This window comes from Apteryx mantelli, chromosome 1, assembly GCF_036417845.1.
Source record: "Apteryx mantelli isolate bAptMan1 chromosome 1, bAptMan1.hap1, whole genome shotgun sequence".
Lineage (NCBI taxonomy): Eukaryota > Metazoa > Chordata > Aves > Apterygiformes > Apterygidae > Apteryx > Apteryx mantelli.
The window spans coordinates 23,854,655-23,877,018 of NC_089978.1; the positions used below are offsets into that span (position 1 = coordinate 23,854,655).

Here is a 22,364-nt window from a genome sequence, read left to right on the forward strand (position 1 = left end):
TCTAGGATATCTATTTGATGCAGATGTCTGAGCTGAAAAACAGTTGCAAATCTTCAGAAAAATAAAATACTAATTGAATTATCTCAATTATAGGAAAGAGCTGTGAACTAAGACAGACCTGAGTTGAAACAGCTGCGTCAATTACATGATGAGTTCAAACTAATGTATATATATATGAAAGACTTTTAGCATTCATTACTTCCTGCAGCTTGAGGCTTAGACCCAGTGTTCAAGAACCTAATCTATTACTCTATTAAAATAAGAGTTTTTTTCAATACATTTATGTATATTGATTAATTAGTATAATTAACAGATATTGCTCTAATGATGCTAATTGAATAACTGTCTTTAATATAAAGGTAATTGCAGTGTTAGATTTTTCACCACAGTAAGCATTTGTGAATCCTGCCTCTTACAGAACTTTAACTATTAACTCATTGCTCATCTCTTGTCCTCTACAGGAATGCATACTGTCTGGGCTTTCTAATATCCTTTTTTGTGATCTGCACTTTTACCTTTGAGGATTCAAGGAGGCATTAAGAACTGAACAGTCATAGTATCAAGGGATGACTTGTTTTAGATGGGAGAACAGAGGAATAGAACAGGAGAAAGATTTGTATAAAAATTATATATAACACATAAGCCCAAACTCAATTCTGAGACTTGTGATTTAATCACAAGAAAGTCCTTAAAGTGTATCCACCTGGAATAGTATGACAAGTGTCATTTCTTCAAAGGCTGTAAGAAGCTGGAGTAGGTGACCAGTCTTCAAATGGATTAGAGTTTCACTGTTTTGGTTTGGGCAATTTCTTGTGCAGGAGTCTTGGATTTTAAAATAATTGAATTATGTTTTGACATTTTTTGTATGCGACATTGGGATACAGGATCATTACTAAGGCTTTTACAATGCCTTAGGCACTGTCCAAGCACATGACCTCTCACAGTGCGGTGTATTTTAGAGCTCTGATAGTTGCTTTTTATTCCTTGTTGATTAGCAGTTTCCATTCAATTTTTGCAGTGCATGCATTTGATTCTTTAGTTCACTTGTTGGTGATTGTTAAACATTTATAAGTATTTCAGTCTCCTGTGTTTTCTTTGGTTAGTGAGATGGTTTTTTACCTTCTTCTGGACTTCTGTGTAGTTTTGCTTTTTTGTCCACCAGTTCAGGTCACATTGCCAGAAATATGCCTGGAAAAGCTCGTTTGCCTGTGATAACATCATAGAGTATTTTTATATGATGGTGCCACTTTGTCTGCCACATGGCTCTGAAGAGGAATTGTTAGATATGGAGGCAGACGGTCTCAGTGGTGGAAGTGCTGAGCAGGACAAAGCAGAGCTGAAGTGGATGACTCTGTACTTCGGGTGTCCCCTGTGTGTGTGTTGTCCTTAGGGTATGGTAGCCAGCCATTGCAAGTTAGTACAGCCTTGAGTCAGCATCAGAGCAGGGACAGAAAATTGCAGCACAGTAACTAGCAGGGTGTCTGAACAGTTGCTTCTCTGTTCTTTTCCACTCATTAGGTCTGCCTTAGAGCCATTTGGGTGTTCTTAGGATTTTGTGGTTTCATATTATAACAAATGCAGGCTGTCATCACAAAAGGTGATAATCTGTGTTGGATCTAGTGACAGTGTGGCTGTAGAATGAGTAGGTTCATCTTTATTCAGTGGATGATTAACAGTTTTGTTAGTTTTCCATTGTGTAAGCAAGCTGAATTGAATCATCCTTTGGCCACATGGCTGCTTAATGTGACTCATGGGAGATGGTAGGAAACCTGTAGAGATGGTTTTGGTATAATGCGAACTTGCACCCTATGTTTGCACTTCTGAGCATAAACAAAAGAGGGTTGATTGCTGTCTCCCAGACAGGAGGCTCAGAGCCCAGTACAGCCATCCTTTCTCCTGGAGGTCAGCCAGATTTGCAGGGAGCAGGCACAGGCTACTGAGGCAGTGTGAGAGCATTGCAGAACCAGCTGGTTGATGACTGCTGCCTGTATCTGAAAGGAAGGACTCTGCAGCAGTCCTGCTTGCCTCTGCAACTGCTCAGGTGCCTGCCTTCCAGCTGCTGGGCTGGAAGGTGGCAGAGATAGGGCAGCAGGCCTGTGCCCACTGGGTGGGTGAGAAGGAAGCCTGCCTGCCATTAGGCTACTGACGGAGTCGATGTGAGTGGAGAGGGCTGCTGCACAGGCAAATTGGCAAGTTCTCCTCACATGCCTGGGCTTTCCATGTCCTGGGTGACAAGGAATATTGGTGTTCTTGCATGCTTATCGGGCTTCTCTTCCTCCCTGCCAAAGGAAAGACAGAAGAAGGACTTAAAGGAAGGGCTCTTCCAGAGCCAGTTTGAGCTTGACCAAGAATTCTGGAGCAGTACACAGCAACTGGAGGGACCCCATGAAGCAGAAGCTGAAAGTGAATGACCTCAGGATGCCCCTGAAAAGCTGTGGTCCATTCTCTGGAACACCTTCCCCTGGGGAAGGAGCAGGTGATGAGTTGTCCCTGCATGCTTGATGGAGGAGATCACATACCAGACACAGGTTGTCAGGAGTGCTGATGATTGGGGCGGACAACATGTGGCACAGAACTGCTCTGAGTGGATCATATTCTGAGCAGGGACCCAAGTTGCTGTGATCTTGTAATATGCCATAAGGCACAATATTTGGGTGCAGGTTCCTCAGGTTGTGAGTCATGGCCCTTCCACATTAACAGTGAAAACACTGTTACTTTTCCACAAGACTGAATCCAGAAGTCATTGAGAGGAGTACAGTCCTCTTTTCAGAAGGCAAGTAATGTGTTTCTTGGCAGCCCTTCATATTGTGAGAAGAGGCAGGATACTGAGGAAGACAAATGCTTGATTTGACCTCCTTTGTCCAATCTAATGATTCTCAAATGCTTTAGCTTGAAAGTAGTATGGTATATATAATTTAATTTCTGACTGTGATGATTACTTTCTAAAGCGACATCCCAGGGCTACACACAGTATTCTTGAAAGGTTATGTACAAAAGGAGGATAGTATTGTTTCTAGTTTTGTGAAAGTGGGATAAAGATACCAATCAAATCTTAGAAACTGAAACCTCAAGAAGTCATAATATTTTGTGTGAACAGTAGAATTTGTAAAGCATAGCATCCAGCGCCTCTTATGTGGATTTTACATCCACTTGCTTAATTTCAGAGAACATACAGTACCTTAACATCTCAGAGACCTTTAATACTGTGAATTTGTTTGTATGGGTGTAAGAAGTGCCAATAAATATTAACTTGTATGTGCGATCATGTAAGACTGGCTTCTTTTGGAAACCACAGAAGTTAAAACCAGAAAGGTGCTTTTTTTTTTTTCTTTCTTGGCATTGTTTTCAGGCTTCTTTTTTGCAACATCTTAGACTTTAAATTAAAATACATAAGGAAAAAAAACAGTAAAGCTACTATTTCACAAAGGTTGTATGTCTGAGGAAATGGGCTTCAAAATTGTATTGTCAGCTTCATAATAAATTCATAGTGAGGACTATTATAACATTTTCTGTTACATTGTGTTTGTATGCTTTCACTTATGAACACTTTTGGAAGAAGAACAGCATGTATTTTCAGCAGGTATCTTGTTTTTTAATACTGTGGAGTATCTGACCTGTGAGAATATAAAACTGTAAAAACATTAAAGCAAATTCAGAAAGAGATCTTGAGTCTAATGGATGGCAGCTAAGCCAACCTGGGATTCAAGAACTTGTGTAATAAATATTTGTTGTTTTTAGTTAATATAGAAACTTTAAAGTACTTGGAGAACAAATCGTAGTTTTACTCAACTACAAGATAGGAAATTTAAGACTTTTTTTTTTTTTAAAGAAATTTATTATGGGAATATAGAAATGGATGGTACCCCTTGGGTCATTAAATTTGGCTCCCGCTCTTGCAAGCAAGCAAAAAGTATCTTCAAAAATGTAGCAAACTGCAAATTAATCATATAAAGAAAAATTCTCCTGGAAGGCAGTTCCTGAATCTTACTCTAATAATGACCTTAAGCATTATCCGGCCTTTAAGCCAAAATTAATCATGAGTAGTTCATACCCATTTGTATTTGTGGTAATATTGTCAGTTAGTTAAAATAGCTCTTCTCTTCTCTTCTCCCTCTTTTTTTTTTTTTAACCTTTTGTTTTAAAAAGAGGTGGGTTTTTTCCCCCTTCTTTGTTTTGGCAGGTTATAAAGATCTTCGCTGGGCTTTTTAGTTTCGCTTTATGCGATAGACTCTCCATTCCCCTCATTGCAAGCTTGGGCTCTCTTTGCCCTATTGTAGCTAGAATTAATCTTCCTTGAATTAGCTAGAACTGTGCAGAGTATTTGGGTAGTGCCTTACTAATGCTTAAACTCAGCTTACCTATTTTAGCAGTTGTTCCACTGGTATTTTGTAATTTGTTACATGATAACTAAGTCTTTGTGTTCTTCTGCTCTGAAAATGACCTTTCTTTCACCATCAACTGTCACAGTCTGCTTTCCGTTCCGAGTCCCTTTTTGCCTATTCACTCTCAGGCTGTGACTTGACTATTATTATATCACAGAATCACAGAATCGCTGAGGTTGGAAGGGACCTCTGGAGATCATCTAGTCCAACACCCCCACTCAAGCAGGGTCACCTAGAGCACATTGCACAGGATTGTGTCCAGGCAGGTTTTGAATATCTCCAGAGAAGGAGACTCCACAACCTCTCTGAGCAAACTGTTCCAGTGCTCTGGCACCCTCACAGTGAAGAAGTTTTTCCTCATGTTCAGATGGAATTGTCTGTGTCTCAGTTTGTGCCCGTTGCCTCACGTCCTGTCACTGGGCACCACTGAAAAGAGTCTGGTCCCATCCTCTCGACACCCTCCCTTCAGATACTTGTACATGTTGATAAGATCTCCTCTCAGCCTTCTCTTCTCCAGGCTAAACAGGTCCAGCTCTCTCAGCATCTCCTCATAAGAGAGATGCTCCAGTCCCCTAATCATCTTTGTAGCCCTTCGCTGGACTTGCTCCAGTAGTGCCACATCCCTCTTGTACTGGGGAGCCCAGAACTGGACGCAGTACTCCAGATGTGGCCTCACCAGGGCTGAGTAGAGGGGGAGGATCACCTCCCTCGACCTGCTGGCAACACTCTTCCTGATGCACCCCAGGATACCATTGGCCTTCTTGGCCACAAGGGCACATTGCTGCCTCATACTTAACTTGGTGTCCACCAGCACTCCCAGGTCCTTCTCAGCAGAGCTGCTCTCCAGCAGGTCAACCCCCAACCTGTCCTGGTGCCTGGGGTTATTCCTCCCCAGGTGCAGGACCCTGCACTTGCCTTTGTTGAACTTCATGAGGTTCCTCTCCGCCCACCTCTCCAGCCTGTCCAGGTCTCTCTGAACGGCAGCACAGCCCTCTGGGGTATTGGCCACTCCTCCCAGTTTTGTATCGTCGGCAAACTTGCTGAGGGTGCACTCTGTCCCTTCATCCAGGTCACTGATGAAGAAGTTGAACAAGACCGAACCCAGTCCTGACCCCTGGGGGACACCGCTAGCTACAGGCCGCCAACTAGACTCTGCGCCGCTGATCACAACCCTCTGAGCTCTGCCATTCAGCCAGTTCTCAGTCCACCTCACTGTCCACTCATCTAACCCACACTTCCTGAGCTTCCCTATGAGGATGTTATGGGAGACAGTGTCAAAAGCCTTGCTGAAGTCAAGGTAGACATCATCCACTGCTCTCCCCTCATCTACCCAGCCAGTCGTTCCATCAGAGAAGGCTATCAGATTGGTTAAGCATGATTTCCCCTTGGTGAAGCCATGCTGACCACTCCTGATCACCTTCTTGTCCTCCACATGCTTGGAGATGGCCTCCAGGATGAGCTGCTCCATCACCTTTCCAGGGATGCAGGTGAGGCTGACTGGCCTGTAGTTCCCTGGGCCGCCCTCCTCCTTGCCCTTTTTGAAGACTGGGGTGACACTGGCTTTCTTCCAGTCCTCAGGCACCTCTCCTGTTCTCCATGACCTTTCAAAGATGATGGAGAGTGGCTTAGCAATGACATCCACCAGCTCCCTCAGCACTCGTGGGTGCATCGCATCAGGGCCCATGGATTTGTGGGTGTCAAGTTTGCTTAAGTGATCTTTGACCCGATCCTCCTCGACCAAGGGAAAGCCTTCCTTTCTCCAGACTTTCTCTCTTGCCTCCAGGGCTGGCCTTAGCAGTAAAGACTGATTATGGTCTGCTCATGGCTGGATCACTTGGTGAAACTGATGTGAGCCCTTTCAAGGCATGAGAAGATAATTAGATTTTGAATTTATACCATCAAATTGGCAAGATGACAGTAGTGATTTTTGCTCAAGTGAACGTTTTCCTTGATATTACACACTGTATTGTGTCTAGCCAGCTCTCTGATCATTGTCTGCATTGGGGGAAATCTCTTGGGAGCTCTCCTAGAAAGGCAGTGGGAGCCAGGAGCGGCCTTGTCTGAAAATGGCTAACATCTTGAGAAGGGACATTAGAGAAATTGCTTCTTAATACGTCTCCTGGGACAGGTTGCCTGGCCAAGATCATATGTACCTGATTATAGGAGTAAATGTGGTGGTACTGCAATACTAAGCAAGTTACATTCCTTGTGGACAGCATATAATAGCAAGCATCAAGAGTGGAGATGGACTGACATTTGCAGTAATGCTAGAAATTCTCAGGTATGCTGAGAATGCAGCGTATTGAATGCACTCATTCAGCATAATGTCTTGGCTTGTGAGAAGTGTCTGTAGTGGTAGAGAGCTCTAGTGGAAATGTGTGAACATCACTAGTTGAAGGAGGTCATGTGCATGGAGACTTGTGATGAGTTCAGCTCATATTTGATGTGAGAGGTAAATAATGTGAGCATCCCTGAGCAAGGAAAGACTTGTCATAGTCGTGTGGTAATTTGCCAGGTTGCCATAATGCTGTTATTAATATTTGATAATGTGCTGTCCTGCCCCTGTTTGTCCTCATTCATGAGGCCACATGCCTTTGGAACACTTTCATTTATTGCCCCTCACCTGCCCCATGGTTGTGGAATGAGTATTTCCTCGTTTGATGAGGGAGATGGAGGAACCCTCATGTTGGTTTGAGACTTGCACGTAGGGGTGCTGTTTGCCTGCTTCGGCTTGTAGAATATTTGTGAAAGCAAGGTGAGAACCAGACGGGGCAATGTGGGATTATGATGTTCAAGTCAAACCAGATGTATCAGCATCTTCATCAGTTACTGATTCATATTTCTTTGAAGGTGAAGTGGGTCTCATTTCCTATAATGGGCTTCCAGGCCAGCTAATTTAAGGAAAACTTTTCTAGCTGCAGAAGTGATCTTGAATCATCATGTGATGTGCAAATGAAAAAGACAGTGATTTACTGGGAGCCAAATGGATAGTTTTTATTTGATATTTCTGTGTTCTGCAATACTGAACTAGGGTGGAGAGAAGTGGATTAGATATCAAAGTTGCTAGGCCAAGAAGTGGCCTTTATCACTAGCAGACATCTTACTGATCATCATACTGCATTTCTTGCACTCTACTTTTTCTTCAGTGAATTCTGTCAGCTGCTGGACACAAGGCAAGTCTGGTAGGAAAGGCATGTAGCACATGGCTGGAGAGGTTTCTGGAGGGTGAGGTTGCTGGAAGTGTTGTCCACAACCCACATGATGTGTTATCATCTGCCTGAGCTCTTGCTGTCCCTCAGACAGCATATGCATTTGTTGCTTGTGTTACCAATGTCCTCAGTGTGAGGTGGTTAGGTTTTGAAGGTGGGTGATAGCTGCAATATGGGAAAAAAGACTAAAATGAGGCAGGAAGGAGTGAAGGGGGTGGTTGCATTATTTTCTGGAGCCTTGTGCATTTTATCTACCTCTTTCACCCAAGGATGGTCTGTTGTGTCTGGATATAAAGGAGTTGGAATGCCCATACAGACCTGTAATCAGACCATAGGAAATCTAATAAAATTTTGGTACTGACACACAGTTGCTCTGAACTATCATGCAGTCTGCTGGTACAGTTAATTCTTCAGAATGCTCTGCATAAATTTGAGCCTGCACTGTGAGTTTATTAGAGCAAAAAATTCTTTCTGTAAAGACTGACACAGTGTATCGTCAAACCCTCAAACCATAACCTCATTCATTAAGAGGTTGACTTCTACCTTTGGTCTTTGATGTCCTCCAACTTTAACCGATTAAAATTGCAGATAAGCATTCTTGGTTTTCCCCATATTGATCCTTATGTTTTGTAGGAATTACAGGCATTTACAGAATTCCACACTTGTTCTTTCAGATCCCTCCTTAAAATTCGTCTATGTACAGTGATGCTCTTAGAAATCTTAAGGTTAGAAAGTTTAACATGCCGGAACTGAAACTATGCCTTTCTATACTTACTCATAATGCTTCATTGTCTTCTCAGTCCTCTGTCTTTCTGTTTCATCTTATACTTGAGATAAAAGGTCTGTGGGACTAGGTCCTCTTACTTGCTCAAGAAATGCCACACTTAAGATGTTGGTCAGTGATTGGGGAATTGGAAGGGCTCTCAAAATAAATAGAAAAGAGGGAAGCAAAAACATTCAAATAGCCACTGTCACTTTACTATCTCAGTAGCAGCTAAAATGTTACTGTATGTGACTAAGGTATCAGTGAAAAGGAACTAATTATCTTGTTCCCGCTATTCTATAGTGGAAAAATTGTATCTTATTAGAAATAAGATTCAGTCTCAAAAATAAAATATGTTGATTTTCACTTTTATATTCAAATACTAGTTCAAATTGTCCTTACCCATTTTTAGAAGACTAGCCATCACTCTTATTGCTATCCCTGAGCTGGCAAAGAATTCTTCTAGTCTTAGGTATCCACACTTCAAAAGTACCTAAGCATACTCTTTTCAAGTGTTTTGTTTCTTTTTTAGTGATTCTATGAACTCTGTGTAGAACTCGAACTCTTTCTGTCTGCATTCGGTTCTTGTGGTATGTCTCTGTTACGTTTTCCTTTTGGTGGTGACTAAAGCTACAGTTTCCAAAGCAGCTGAGCTGATTTAATGGCTCAATTTCTGCTGAAAGAAGTTCTTGTTCCTAATTACATTCTGTCCCCTTCTAGTACTGGGTCTGGTTAGTGCCATGAGTCAGTTCAGATCAGCAACTCAGCCAAAACCTGTCTCCTTTATATATATGTGTATCTGTCTGTGTCTGAGTTAATTTTCTGCTGAGCTGTTTCATAGATGCAAGTGCCATAACTGGTGCAGGATATATTGTGGGGGGAACTGGGACCTTCTTTTGGTAATGTTGACCTTTTAAGATCAGTTGACTGCATCTTATAAACCACATCTTCGTTTAGCTGACTGCATTGACTGATTCTGAATGAGTCAGTCCCATTCAGCCTTGAATGACTGCGACCAAAATGGAGGGTTTTCAGATAATTAGGAGTCAGGAGAAAATTGGCTACCCCAAATGGCTTTATCAGAGATCAGATCCTCTGGGAAAAGGCAGATGCCAACAGTTGGCTTTTTATGAAGTCTTCTTGACCCTGTGTAATAGTGAGGTTTACTTAGACTTTAACTTTTAGGAAATTAAAAGGAAATGAATGCCCTAAGGGAGTTATGACCTACTTTCAGCATTAGCTTCAAACTAATGACTAGTTCTTTCATTAAAAAAGAAAAAAGTATGTGCTATTTTCTTTGAATTGCAGATTTCAAGTTTTGTTTGTATAATCTGTAGCAAAGACTTAAAATTTCTCTCTCCAGTCCTTTCACAGCTCTGGATGCACAAATATAATTCTGATGGACTTTCTTTATTTTGCAGTTGCTGCGGGAGCTCAAGCATCCAAATGTCATTTCTCTGCAAAAGGTGTTTCTTTCTCACGCTGACAGGAAGGTGTGGCTTCTCTTTGACTACGCTGAGCATGATCTCTGGGTAAGGCAAATTGTTTGTAGGTAACAGGCGTTGCGTTTCAGTTGGAGGAAAGGGACAAGGGCAAGGAAGGTGCATCAATTAAAAACAATATAGCTTCTTACCATGAGTGTGTGTTTGAACACATTTTTGGTATTAAAGGGAAAGCACAATGGAAGGTGTTGGGTAAGCAAGCTACATGTTGATCTCTGACCTGTTTCTGAAGATAAAGATCTGCATTCAGCTTTCAGTAGTTAAAGATACATTTAAATAAATGTAAATATAACCCTTCACTACAGCTAAAATAAGGAATGCAGGAAAATGTTATTGATTTTGCAGGTGAATTTCCTTTAAAAAATGACAAAGCTTTTGGCCAAGTAGGACAGTTTGGAGTTTTAGTTTCATTTCATGTCATCCATAAATAAATGAAGTGAGAATAATGCCACTGTATATAATTGAAAGTCATTCATATATTGCAGTGGGGAGAGCTTTTTACTCAGTTCATTTGAAATTTCATTTATTGGGGAAGAAATCCATTTATTCCTTATTATAAAATACAGTTTTAAATTTAAATGCATTGCAAACTAAGTAAAATTGTTTTAAGAGATGAACCCTTTTCCTCTATTAATTCAATATTTGTAATCTTAACATCCATCTGAAACTCTTTTTTAAAAAAAAAAAGCATTAAAAATCCAAAATTCCATCCAAGCTTGAGTTCAGTAAAGCAAGTATATGTTCCTCTGAATTAAATTTGATGTAGATTTTGAGCATTGCTTTCAAATGGAAAAAAGCATTGTAATATTAATTTTAGAAGATATTAAGATGCAAATCAAAGGGTACAACAAGTGTCAATTTGGAATGAGATTAAATTTTTGATGTACATGTTCATGTAAGACTTGAACAGCATGTTTCATGACTTGTTTTTTTCCTACATCTGTATTTTAGACAGAGAGGTAAGAAGTATAAGCCATATTAAGACTAATTCATTTTGAAAGTCATGTCATTTGCAGTTGGGGATAATTCGGTAGTATTTGCCACACTAGAACTAGTGCGTAAGGAAAATTTTCCTTCAGCTAAGCTGAATTGAAGATATTTTCTTCAAGGTTTTGGAACTTCTGAAAGATGGTACTGAGACTTCATTAACTTCTTCATTCAAATTTTATTTTGGTATCAAACAGCTGAAATTTAAGATACTCTTAAGGTTGATTTAAAAAGAAATAACTTGAGGAAAATAAAGTTCTTTACGTGGAGAGAAAACAAACACATTCATCTTTTCATTGCTTCCCCCATATTTATGACGTGCCAAGCTAGCAAAGTTTAAGAACATCTGAGTAGTTGTTTTCATTTCAAACTATGCTGTAAGGTTTTGTATTTGCCTGAAGGATTGTGACTAGTAGCAACCCTTCCTTGTTTGCATTTATGACTTTATACAGTACTTCATACTTATCCAAAGTTACTGCAGAAGCACTTCTGTTAATGAAACACTGGCTTATATATCAGTAACTTATGAATGACACTCAGTTTCGATCTTTATGTTTGTATGCACATACCTGTATAAACTTCAGTATCCCTCAGCTGTACCTGTTCCTGGTTGCTAACTATATCTGGATGAAAGTAACCTAGCTCAAGTGATTATTTGTACAATGTCAGTGCCTAAGAGATCCCGCTACAGATGGAGTCCTGCAGTGGTGGGCATACCTAGTGCAGTGGTTCTCAAACTAGGCTGGGCAAAGGGTACAGAATATATTAGAGCAGGAAAACAAAGGTCCAGGAAAGCCACCTATCTTTCTATCTGTACTGCTTTCCTTTTTCCTACTTCTGAAGACTCTCTTCTTTCTGGCTGCTACCTGAAGAATAATGTTTGCTTTGAAGTCAGTGGAAGGAGGAGGTGAAGGGGGACAAAACTTGTGGTTCAGGCTGGGGAATGCTTGTGCATGTGGTGTCTGGCTGAGTGGGTAGGAGCTGTCACCTTTTTTCATCAACATTTCTCTCCTCCTTGCAGCTGCATTTTTACCTTTGGCAGAGCAGGGATGTGCTTCCTTCTCACAGCCAGGCTCAACACCTCAAGCAAAGAAGGGCAGGCTGTATGGAGTTGGGCTCAACAGGAGAGGAAAAGGCAATTTCCTAAAGTAGTAGTACTCTTTAGTAGACTACAGAGTAGTCAGGTACCTAATTGGCACCTGGGATATGAAAACTCAGGAATGTAGGAAGCTGAGTAGAGGTAGGAGGAACATGTACTAGAAGTTTGGTGCTGGGTTTTGGTTGGACAAGATCAGGGCTATTTTGATGATCACATAAGTGCAAGTGAGTATGAAAAAGAAGAGTGAATGCCTGAAAAGTTTATTCTACATGAAACATGAAAACAGTTACTGTCACTGTGACACACCTGATGCTGTTGAAGTTAGTGGCAGCTAGGATTCAAGTTTTAAGACAACATATAATTCTTTTGGATTCCTTGTTGTTGCCTGTTGCTGCAGCCCAGATTTATTTCCTGTTTAATTTGAAAGTTCTAAAGTCCCAGTAGTTTGATGCAAGAATTTCTCTTTCTGGCATTAGACACTGAATATTACAGTATCATGACAACAGATCTTTACTGAGATCTTTGCTAAAAGTAAAATGATGTGGGAGTTAGGTAATTTACTTTTAATTTTGTGTTGAGACATACAAAATATCAGCCTGTCTTTTGATTTAATTTTTGAGAGAATTCCTGGGACAGTGAACATTTTACCTAATATACTATTAATGTTCTAGTACTTCAGCTGCATGTTTCTAATTTTGAAAATGAATGAAAGGTTGAAAAAACTGCTAAGAACTCCATGTAAGGAGTCACTGGCAATCTTTTTGTGTAATGCTATAGACCAAACATTACATTTTTTTATTTTGATTTCTTTTTCTCCTTTACAGCATATAATCAAGTTTCACAGGGCTTCTAAAGCAAACAAGAAACCAGTTCAGTTACCTCGGGGAATGGTGAAGTCGCTGTTATATCAGATCCTAGATGGTATTCACTACCTGCATGCTAACTGGGTGTTACACAGGGATTTGGTAAGTCGATCTGCAATGGGTTTTAGCACTGGAAAGACTGAGGGCAAGGATTTTTTTTTTTTATGCTAATCTTTGTGAAACAAAAACCCAAGGGCATGTACTAATAAATATATATTTTTATAGTGCAGTCAGCCTTGATTAATAGATCGGAGCAAATTTTAAGTCTGCTATCATCTGTTTATGAGAGTGAAGTATATCAGATGGCTGTTCTCCTTTTTTGATTTTTCTAGATACACTATTTTTAAAAGTGATTATTTAAATAAGAGGCATATTGAGGTACAGAATATGCCTCTGGTAGCATGACTGCAGGCCTCAGAAATTACTAAATATTGCATGTGTGTAGGTGGGAAAGAGAATGATTGGTCACAAGCAACTGCTGAAATAAAAGAAAATATTCCCTAAACTTATCAGTTTCATTTAAGAAGGTAACTCTTGAAGGCCATTATCTTCTCATAATATTTATAATCTATCAGAAATATAACCATGCCAACTTTCGAAGACTTCTGCAAATAAACTTATGTTTATCCTAACTACAGTGTAAGCGAAACCTTCAGTGCCTGAGATAGTATTTCTTTACGAGCAAATTGTATTAAATGTTTTAAATTGGTAAATCTCTCAAATTGTTATGTATTTATCTCTGAAATATGCCCATAGTTTTTTTGCATAGGATACTGTTCAGTCTTTCTTTTTGAATTCAGGTGATTTTCATGACTCAATTGTCTATAGCTCTTATTCTTTAATAGTGTTTTATTATTTACTTTTGAGACAGATGCTATTTATGATGCTTCTAAATACTGAAATTTCATTAGTATGAGAGTATTGTTAGTCTGACCTTCCACTCCCGTAAGTCAATATTACCAGTGCTGTTCTATACTTGGTGCATTAAATCTGGCTTCCTTATTACTCTTTCAGAATTACTTTTGTCTTTGAAGTAGCTTTAATATTGTTCCTTGAATGGTAGTGAATGACTAGTTATTTGTCTTCTATTTTCATGCCTAATAAATGTTTTTAGAGTGCCAGTCTCTGTTTAAACCAATTGAGAAAGGCTTATCTTCAGTGAATAATAACATTTTCAGAACTGAAATACAAGGAAACATTGTTTTATTAAAATAATTGTATGGATATTGCTTCTTATTTGCTCCTGGTTTTACAAATTGAACAAAAGCTTCAGCACTCAGAAGGAAAAAGCCAAAAAGTTTGTGGTGGCTTTGTCATGACTTGTGAAATAGTGGAGCAAAACATAATGTAGAAATATGAAGTATGCATGTCACAGCTTAGACACACTTTTTAAAATCAAAATATAGTGTCTTAGTCTAACTTTAGGCCTGCAACAGTATTCTTCAGCATATTTCTAGGAGGCATACAGAAAACAAATGACCTGTCATCAAGAATCTGAATTTTTCTGGTATTTTGCTTTCTACAGTTTCAGAAAATTTATGAACTTAAGCATTAAAAGTATAAATATAATTGAGTGAAAAAAGCAATGCATGTTGTTAACTGGATGGCTCAGGAGATTGGTAATTTATTACAGAGCCTTTCACATCTAGGTCTGTAGCTCAAACCGTTAAAGTTGGCAACTGACAGAAGTTGTTACCATCTCATTGTCTGACCTATGTGAAATGAGTTGGTGGTCTCAGTCCAGCAAGCAGGGGGGTTTCCAGCATAAAAACCACCCTTGCTGTTGGCTCTCTTTTGAGAATATGAGGAAGAGGCCAAAAGCTTGAGCCAGAGGCAGAGCTATCTGAGATGTCGTCCCACTGGGATCTTGTCAAGCCACGTTGGTGAGAAAGTATATTAAAGGGACTTAAATTAAACCATTTGTACAGGGGCTGCCTGTGCTGCCTTGTTCATGGAAACCTTCAGGTCCTAGATTGTCATTTTGAAACAATTCAGTTTGAGCTATTTCTCTAGTGGAAAATTTACTGAATTTAAAAGGTGCCTATTTCGTGCAGGAGAAGAGAGAGTTGTATGCCTGTTAGATGTTTTCTTTGTGTTATTAGAGTACCTGGGAATAGCCTGAGAAACAAAATAGATTCTGCCCACTGTTTGGTTTTAGCAAGACAGGGACATATTGGTGCAAAGTTAGCTTGCAAGTTGAGACTTCAATAGCATGTATATTGCTATAGAAAGCAAGATAATGGGAAGGTAACTCTTGATCTTAGACTTGTGTTTCTATTTCCAGGGTATCTATAGTAGTAATCACCAGTAATATGTGTTTTGTGTTAAATCACCATTGTTAACATTTGGTTGACTGGATAGATTTATTATGTTTTTTCCTACTGTGCCTTAAAATTATGATAGGTGTTGGTTTAGTTTCTAAATGTTTTATGCATTTCAGTATGTATTTGTACACACACACACATGTACATATACACACACACACACATACACAGTTGCTTAAGTAGCATGCTTACTTTTGTTTCATATACCAGCTATATAAAAGTGATATTTTTTGGATGTCGTAGGGAGCTAATGAAAATAGTACTTCGGCAAAGAAATTTTTTCTTAGCTACATATGTCTCATAGGGTAAGCATTTTTTTAAAGGGCAAGAAAGCTCATGTCTTGGAAATGTAATTAGCCTTCATCTAAGTTTGAGTTTCTGGTATTTTTTAAGTTGTCTTAATGATGTTAGTTCTAGTTAGGTAATGTTTTGGAGTTTTTGGAGATCTTTCTGATTTTTATAATCAAAAACAAAATATTGGATAGCATAACACAATTCTTGCCTAGCATCCACAATCCAGACAGCAGAATTTAATGATTATTAGAAACACATGAACTTGGACTGTGAAATTTGTCTTCATAATGGAGGAATCCAGGAATTTTAAGTCATGTAAGATTTATATGAAGTGAGTACATTCTGTAGGAAACAGTAAAAACTAGAAAGACAATAATGACTAATAAACTTTATCTACTGTTTTTTGTAGTCCTGGTTTATCTTTTAAAAAGGAAATGGATACAGTACTTAGCAATAACTTAACTATATTTAAACAGTTAACTCTCTTCAGTGTGTTTTATTTTTCGCTAATTGTATGAAAGCCAATTCCCCCTTTCTATCAGAGCAAGGGAGACTGATTATATTTGTTGTCTTTGAAAAGAGATAGTCTTAAATAGTTAGCTTTTTCGTAAGTCTTTGTAACACACCAGTAAAATTTCTCAACAAATAAACAAGTTTCATGGCTGAGAGCAATTGAAAGCAGATTGTTTATTCATGCTCTGTCTGTAGCAGGAAGGAAATAAGAACACTTCATATAATTACCACAAAGTGCATCAATTTTAGTTTTAATAATATTTTGAATTTGGTTATCAAGCATGCTTGAAACATGCTGCATTTTGCTGATTTTGTTTCCTAGTATTTGTTCTACTTTATGGTATTTAACTATCAGAGTCCCTCCTGTACACAGAAAGCTTATTCCACATTAAAAATAAGCATAAACAGAAGACTGGCCATAGATCTGTATTCAACAGTCTGCATCCTCAACAGCATGAGAAAAGAGAAGATGGACTTTGCAGCATGCTTGGAGGATTCCTTAAAGTAACTCAAATTAGAGGTCCTTTTGCATGGTTAAGCAACTTTTGTGCTATGCTTGTTAAAAGTACATCTGTGTTTAATATTAGTGCATGCTAGGCCTGTCCACACAGTCAGGAACGTGGGGATGAGCACCCCACTATCAGTTTTGTGTGATAACAGTCTGATTAGGTTACCATTTAAGCTAGTGAGCTTGGTTCTGCAATGACACTGCTAAAAGCACTCATCTGGTGCTGCAACACAAATGCCTTAATAAAAAAAAGGGGGGGGGGAGAATCTTATAGTATCTCAGCTACGTGTGCTCTATGTAAAAACTATGATGAAACATTTTTTGTTCCTAAATCTTCAGACTTGATTCCCTGGCCTATTCCTTCGTGTGTACATGGAGTAAGTGGGTGCTGAACCGATGAACTACCACTTGGCAAGCCAACTGTAGAAGTGGGTAATGCAGTGCTGGGCTTCTGCTTGCCATTCCTCTCCTCCTACCTCTTGCCAAAAGAGTGACAGTCTCTCAGTCAGCGTTTGTTAATAATATTTATGTCCTAGTCAATCTGAGATTATGTTGCTGTGTATGTGACCAATAGTAACTAGTGACAGCATAGATACTGCAGCCTATTTAATGTGTTCCTAGTGTGCAGGTCACCAAAAATGCTGCTGTGGGATGTGCTCTGTTTTAAATAAGCTTTCAGGTGGACAAGCTTTTCATATATACTATGTGCATCGGTTGGAACCTAGTTTTCTGAGACCTGGACTCTTCCCAAGAAAACCTACTGCCAGATTTGGGATCAGCAGGAACATTAAGGATGTTCTTTCAATGTGAAATGAGGAGAAGCCACTGCTGGGGGTTCTTTGCAGACATCTTAGTTGCTTTCCAGGCTCTAGCTGTGAATGACTTAACTATGCCTATGGCACATACTTAAGTACATGTAAATTAGCATGGTCAAAGTTTCCATTTTCCACAGAAGAGCTCTTGGGTCCAAGGAGGTCTCCCTCATCAATATTCAAAGATTACTTCAGAAATGCAGGAATGCCCTTTAGTCATTCTCTAGTGCTTTACAAAATCATGGTCACTGTTAGGAAAGAACCTGATAGAAGTTATGCCCATTATTAGAAAGAAGTCAAAAGCTTTTACAAGCGAGTAGTCTTTGACCCTGTTTAAATATATAACTAGATAATAGGCATTACTTCCTAAACTATTTTGTTATGACTTATTGGTGATTTGTTTTCAAAACAAAAAATCCCCAACTCGATCACTGCTTTGGTTGTTAGCTTATTTTGCAAGATTTTTTATTTCAAGGTGTTTCTCATTATATAAGCGTGTGCTTTCATGAGATCATCCAAGAACATTGTGTCCAGCAGAACTTTTTTCTTCCTTAGGTTATAATAACTTATGCTCTTCTATTAGTCATAATTTATTATAATTCTAAGTATTCTGTAGTTAAAATAGCATTATCTAGTGTTTCTTAATGTTGCTCTTTACAGGGATCATGACTGCTTCCTTGCCTGCTTTTATGGATGTTTTCTTCATGTCTTAGATTATACTTCAAAACCAGTCACAAGTGAAAGTATGGGAATGATCAAAATTGACTGTAAAAATAAGTATTCCATGCTCATGTCAGTGGCTTTCCTTTAAAAAAAAAAAACAAAAAACAATACCTCAGAGTTCTTCCCTTTTTTAAAGACCAGCTCTGCCAATTAGATCCATTTGGCTTTTTTTCTTCTTGGGCATTGTCATTAATAATGGCCAGCTAGATCAAATTCTTGGTTCAGTAATGTCCATCAACTTTGTACAACTGTAAATTTGAAGCTATAAATGTACAGTGCATTGCTGCAATATTACCAGCTTTCCAATCAGGAAAGCAGAAGGCATACTGCTTAGAGATCCTTGAATTCACCATAGAAAAGCCTATAAAGATATATAAAATCATTGGCTTCATATCAGGAAATCATTGCAAGGCCACTCCTGATTGTTTTTGAAAGGTCATGGTGATCAAGGGAGGTTTCTGAAGAAAGCAAATGTCACTCCTGTCTTCAAGAAGGAGGATCCAAAGAACTGCTGTCCAGTCAGTCTCACCTCGATCCCTGGAAAGGTGATGGATCATATCCTCCTGGAAGCCGTTTTCAAACACATGAAGGATGAGAAGGTGAATAGTAGTAGTCAGCAGGGCTTTATGAAGGGGAAATCATGCCTGACCAACCTGATAACCTGTGGTGAAATGACTAGCTTGATGGATGAGGGCAGAGCAGTGGATGTTGTTTATCTTGACTTTAGCAGGACTTTTAACACCATCTCCTATAACATCCTCTTAGACAAACTGATGAAATGTGGGCTAGATAAGTGGACAGTGAGGTAATTTAAAAGTAGCTGAACTGTTGGGCTCAAAGGGTTGTCAGCTGCACGAAATCCATCTGGAGGCCAGTCCCTAATGATGTCGCAAGGGTCGATACTGGGGCCAGTACTGTTTAACATCTTCATTAATGACCTGGATGATGGGACAGAGCGCACCCTCAGAAAGTTTGCAGATGTTCTCCAGAGGTGCCTTCCAACCTCAACTGTTTTATGATTCTGTGAAAATGTTACATCTTCACTGTTTAATCTGTTTTGAAAAATTAATTTATTACTTTTTCAAAATCTAAACTTCATCACATGATAAATCATTAAAAGAGAAACTATGAAAAGAAAAAGTGGGAGCAGGTATGAGTAAGAAGAAACAGAAAGATCAAATAGCACATACGGAATAAGGAACAATGTGAAGAAAGCTGTGACATACAAAACCTTTGCAGAGGAGGTGGCAATTTTTGCTGCTTCTCTTGACTTAAGCATGAAGAGAGGGGAGTCATGGTGCCATTTTTTTTTCCCTGAACAAAAAAGATAGTGTATTTCCCATAGTCTTTTCAGAAGCTGTATAGTCATGAAATGAAAACTACGTTACTACTGGATTATCAGATTGTACGGCAAACAAAATAGGAATTAGTACTTGGGAAAAGTTCCACTTTTCATTTTAAACTTTGATGCCTTTGGCCTGGAATCCACTGTCATTTCCTTTAGGATACTAAGTAAATATGATAAACATCAGGATATGTTAATATTAAATGACTTTTCCAGCTGCCTGCTGGAAAAACATCTTGTGTTTCTGAGGAGGCTATTCATCTTTGTATTTGGACCTACTTTGGAGATGAAACACTGCTATAATCACAGTGTCTCTAGAAAGAGATATTTGAGTTTCGAAAAATTGAAAAAATTGCCAATTCTAAGCAGATGAAAATGTTATGAGATTCATATTTTTATGCCTCTGTTGGATTAGCCCCACATCTCTTTTATTCTTAGCTGGAGTACTTTTTCCCATTGTGCTAAAGGTATGTTGCACTGAAAAGATAAAAATATAATATTCAGTCTACTTCTCCAGGTGTATTTGGGTTTTCATTACGTGACTTTTTGGTGATTTTGCAAATTGGCCATCTTTACAGATAACAAATAGATTTTTAATTCATAGACCACCTCCAGGTGGTCAGGCCAGGTAGGTGAGGGGGGGGAGTTGCCCTTTATGTGAGAGAGCAACTTGAGTGTATGGAGCTCTGCCTAGGGGTGGATAATGAGCAGGATGACAGCTTATGGGTAAGGATTAAAGGGCAGACTAATATGGGTGACACTGTTGTAGGTGTTGCTATAGGCCATCTGATCAGGAAGGGGAAGTAGATGAGGCTTTCTACAGACAACTGGAAGTAGCCTCACAATCACAGGCCCTGGTTCTCGGCGGGGGACTTTAACCATGCTGATATCTGCTGGAGGAACAACACAGCAAAGCACAAGCAATCCAGGAGGTTCCTGGAGAGCATTGATGATAACTTCCTGGCACAGGAGATAGAGGAATCAACAAGGAGAGGTGTGCTGCTGGACCTTGTACTAAAAAACAAGGAAGGGCTGGCTGGAGATGTGAAGTTTGGGGGCAGCCTTGGCTTCAGTGACTGTGAGATGGTGGAGTTCAGAATCCTGTGGGGAAGAAGCAGGGCAAAAAGTATGATCACAACACTGGACTTCAGGAGAGCAAACTTTGGCCTCTTCAGGGACCTTCTTGGAAGAATCCCATGGGATAGTGCCCTAGAAGGAAGGGGAGTCAGGAGAGCTGGTTAATATTCAAGGATCACTTCCTCCAGGCTCAAGAGCAGTGCATCCCAATGAGCAAGAAGTCGAGCAAAGTGGCAGGAGACCTGCATGGATGAGCAAGGAGCTCCTGGCAAAACTCAACCAGAAGAAGGAAGTGCACAGAAGATGGAAGCAGGGACAGGCATTATAGGAATATTGTCCGAGTATGCAGAGATGTAACTAGAAGGACCAAGGCCCATTTGGAATTGAATCTGGCAAGGAACATCAAGGACAGCAAGAAGGGCTGCTTTAAATACATCCGTAACAAAAGGAAGACTAGGGAGAATGTATGCTATGTAACCATCAGATACCTTATAGACACAACACAAGTGAGTATTTAGGGAAGTAAAATGTAAATGAAACTATGCACTCATTAATGGTGTGGCTAAGATTCGCAAGCCTGCTGTCATTTACCCTTTGATCTTTAGTGTTTATTTAGTGAGATACTTTTCACTTGTATCTGCTGCAGACCTGTCATACACAAGAAGCAAAGCTGCTAGAGTATTTTTTTCCTGAGACTACGTTGTTGTAGACCAAATAGTTTGTAACCTGTGATCCCAGATGATTTAACAGGTAATGAATGATCTTACTGTTGCAAAGGGGAACTGCAAACCTGAGGCCAAAAGTAACTTGTAGTTTTCTTCGTATGGTTATAAATGCTGTTGTGAAGACTACTGCTTTTGTGTTCTCCCTTCTCCTTCCCTTGTAGCCCTTCAAGTGCTAGAGGGAATGTTTCAGGACTGATCTTTATAAACACTTATGGACTTCATATTTACCTTACAAGATAGGAAATGGAAGAAGGCTCTTCAGTGTCTTCAGAGTAAATGTCACTGTACTGGCTTTAAAGAATTTTCTTTGTTCAGTGGAACATACATTTAGTAACATTACTAGAAGCACACTCGTGTGCTTATTGCATGCTGAATTCTAAAATTAAAACAAGATGGTACTTTAGAGCTTTATATAGGAGAGATGACAATGTTGCTGCTATAGTCTCTATAAAAATAACTGAAAAAATACAAAATGTGTTGTGTGTTCAGTAATGAAAAGTCTTTATGTTGGTGTCTCAATATTGTGTGCTTTTAGCCTGGTTTCTTAAGGAAATAAAGCTTACGTGGGTGTGCTATTTTCTTCCAGTTCCCCCATATAACCTTTGCATCAGTTAGCAAATTTCAAATACATTTGGTAAAAGGATAAAGTATCAAAGATGTCAAGTTCACACAAGCTTTGTGAAAAGTAGAGATCAAATGGAGGAGAAGATGCATTCTGAGAGAAATGCATTGAGAACTGTACCGGGGTGCCAGTTTGGCTCCTCTTCACTCTGAACATAGCGATTAACTGGCCATTTATAGCACACACCCCTCTCTACTGGCTCTGTTGGTCATCAGAATGAATGGCAGGTGGGAAGGGAGCTTGAGGATTTTGGATGAGGGAAATGGAGGCATAGGAGGGAGCTGGAATATGTGCAGTGGGAAGTGGAGGAGGTGAATCTAGGACTGAGACTCTTAGGATGCAGGCTTCAGGAGCTGTCCTCATCGTAGAGCGCCTTCTCTTGTTAAGGTGCTCCATACTGAAAGATTTCATGATTATTTAGAGAACAGGTGAGACCAAGTGTGTGAAAGAAACAAAAATCTCCTTTCAATTTATTTTCTTTCAGTGTAGGCTTTTAACAAGTATATCATATCTTTGCTCTTTGTCAGAAGTACTGAAGACTCACAAGTATCCTTTACTCCTTCCCAACAGATTGAGGGCTGATCAGATTAAATCTGTTCAAATTTATTTAAGAACT

The 22,364-nt window shown here is 39.4% G+C and overlaps 1 protein-coding gene across 6 annotated transcripts in view; it reads left to right on the plus strand.

The window, feature by feature from the left end:
* The window catches only part of CDK8 (cyclin dependent kinase 8), an 86,402-nt gene that overhangs the window by 28,936 nt on the left and 35,102 nt on the right, over positions 1–22,364 (plus strand). For all 6 annotated transcript variants that reach the window (XR_010883320.1, XM_067290593.1, XM_067290600.1 and 3 more), the window contains 2 exons: positions 9,776–9,886; positions 12,767–12,907. Coding sequence is in view for 5 of the 6 variants with exons in the window: in XM_067290593.1 (XP_067146694.1) it covers positions 9,776–9,886; positions 12,767–12,907 (252 nt within the window). In the remaining variant the exon portion in view is untranslated. The remainder of the gene's footprint in view (positions 1–9,775; positions 9,887–12,766; positions 12,908–22,364) is intronic.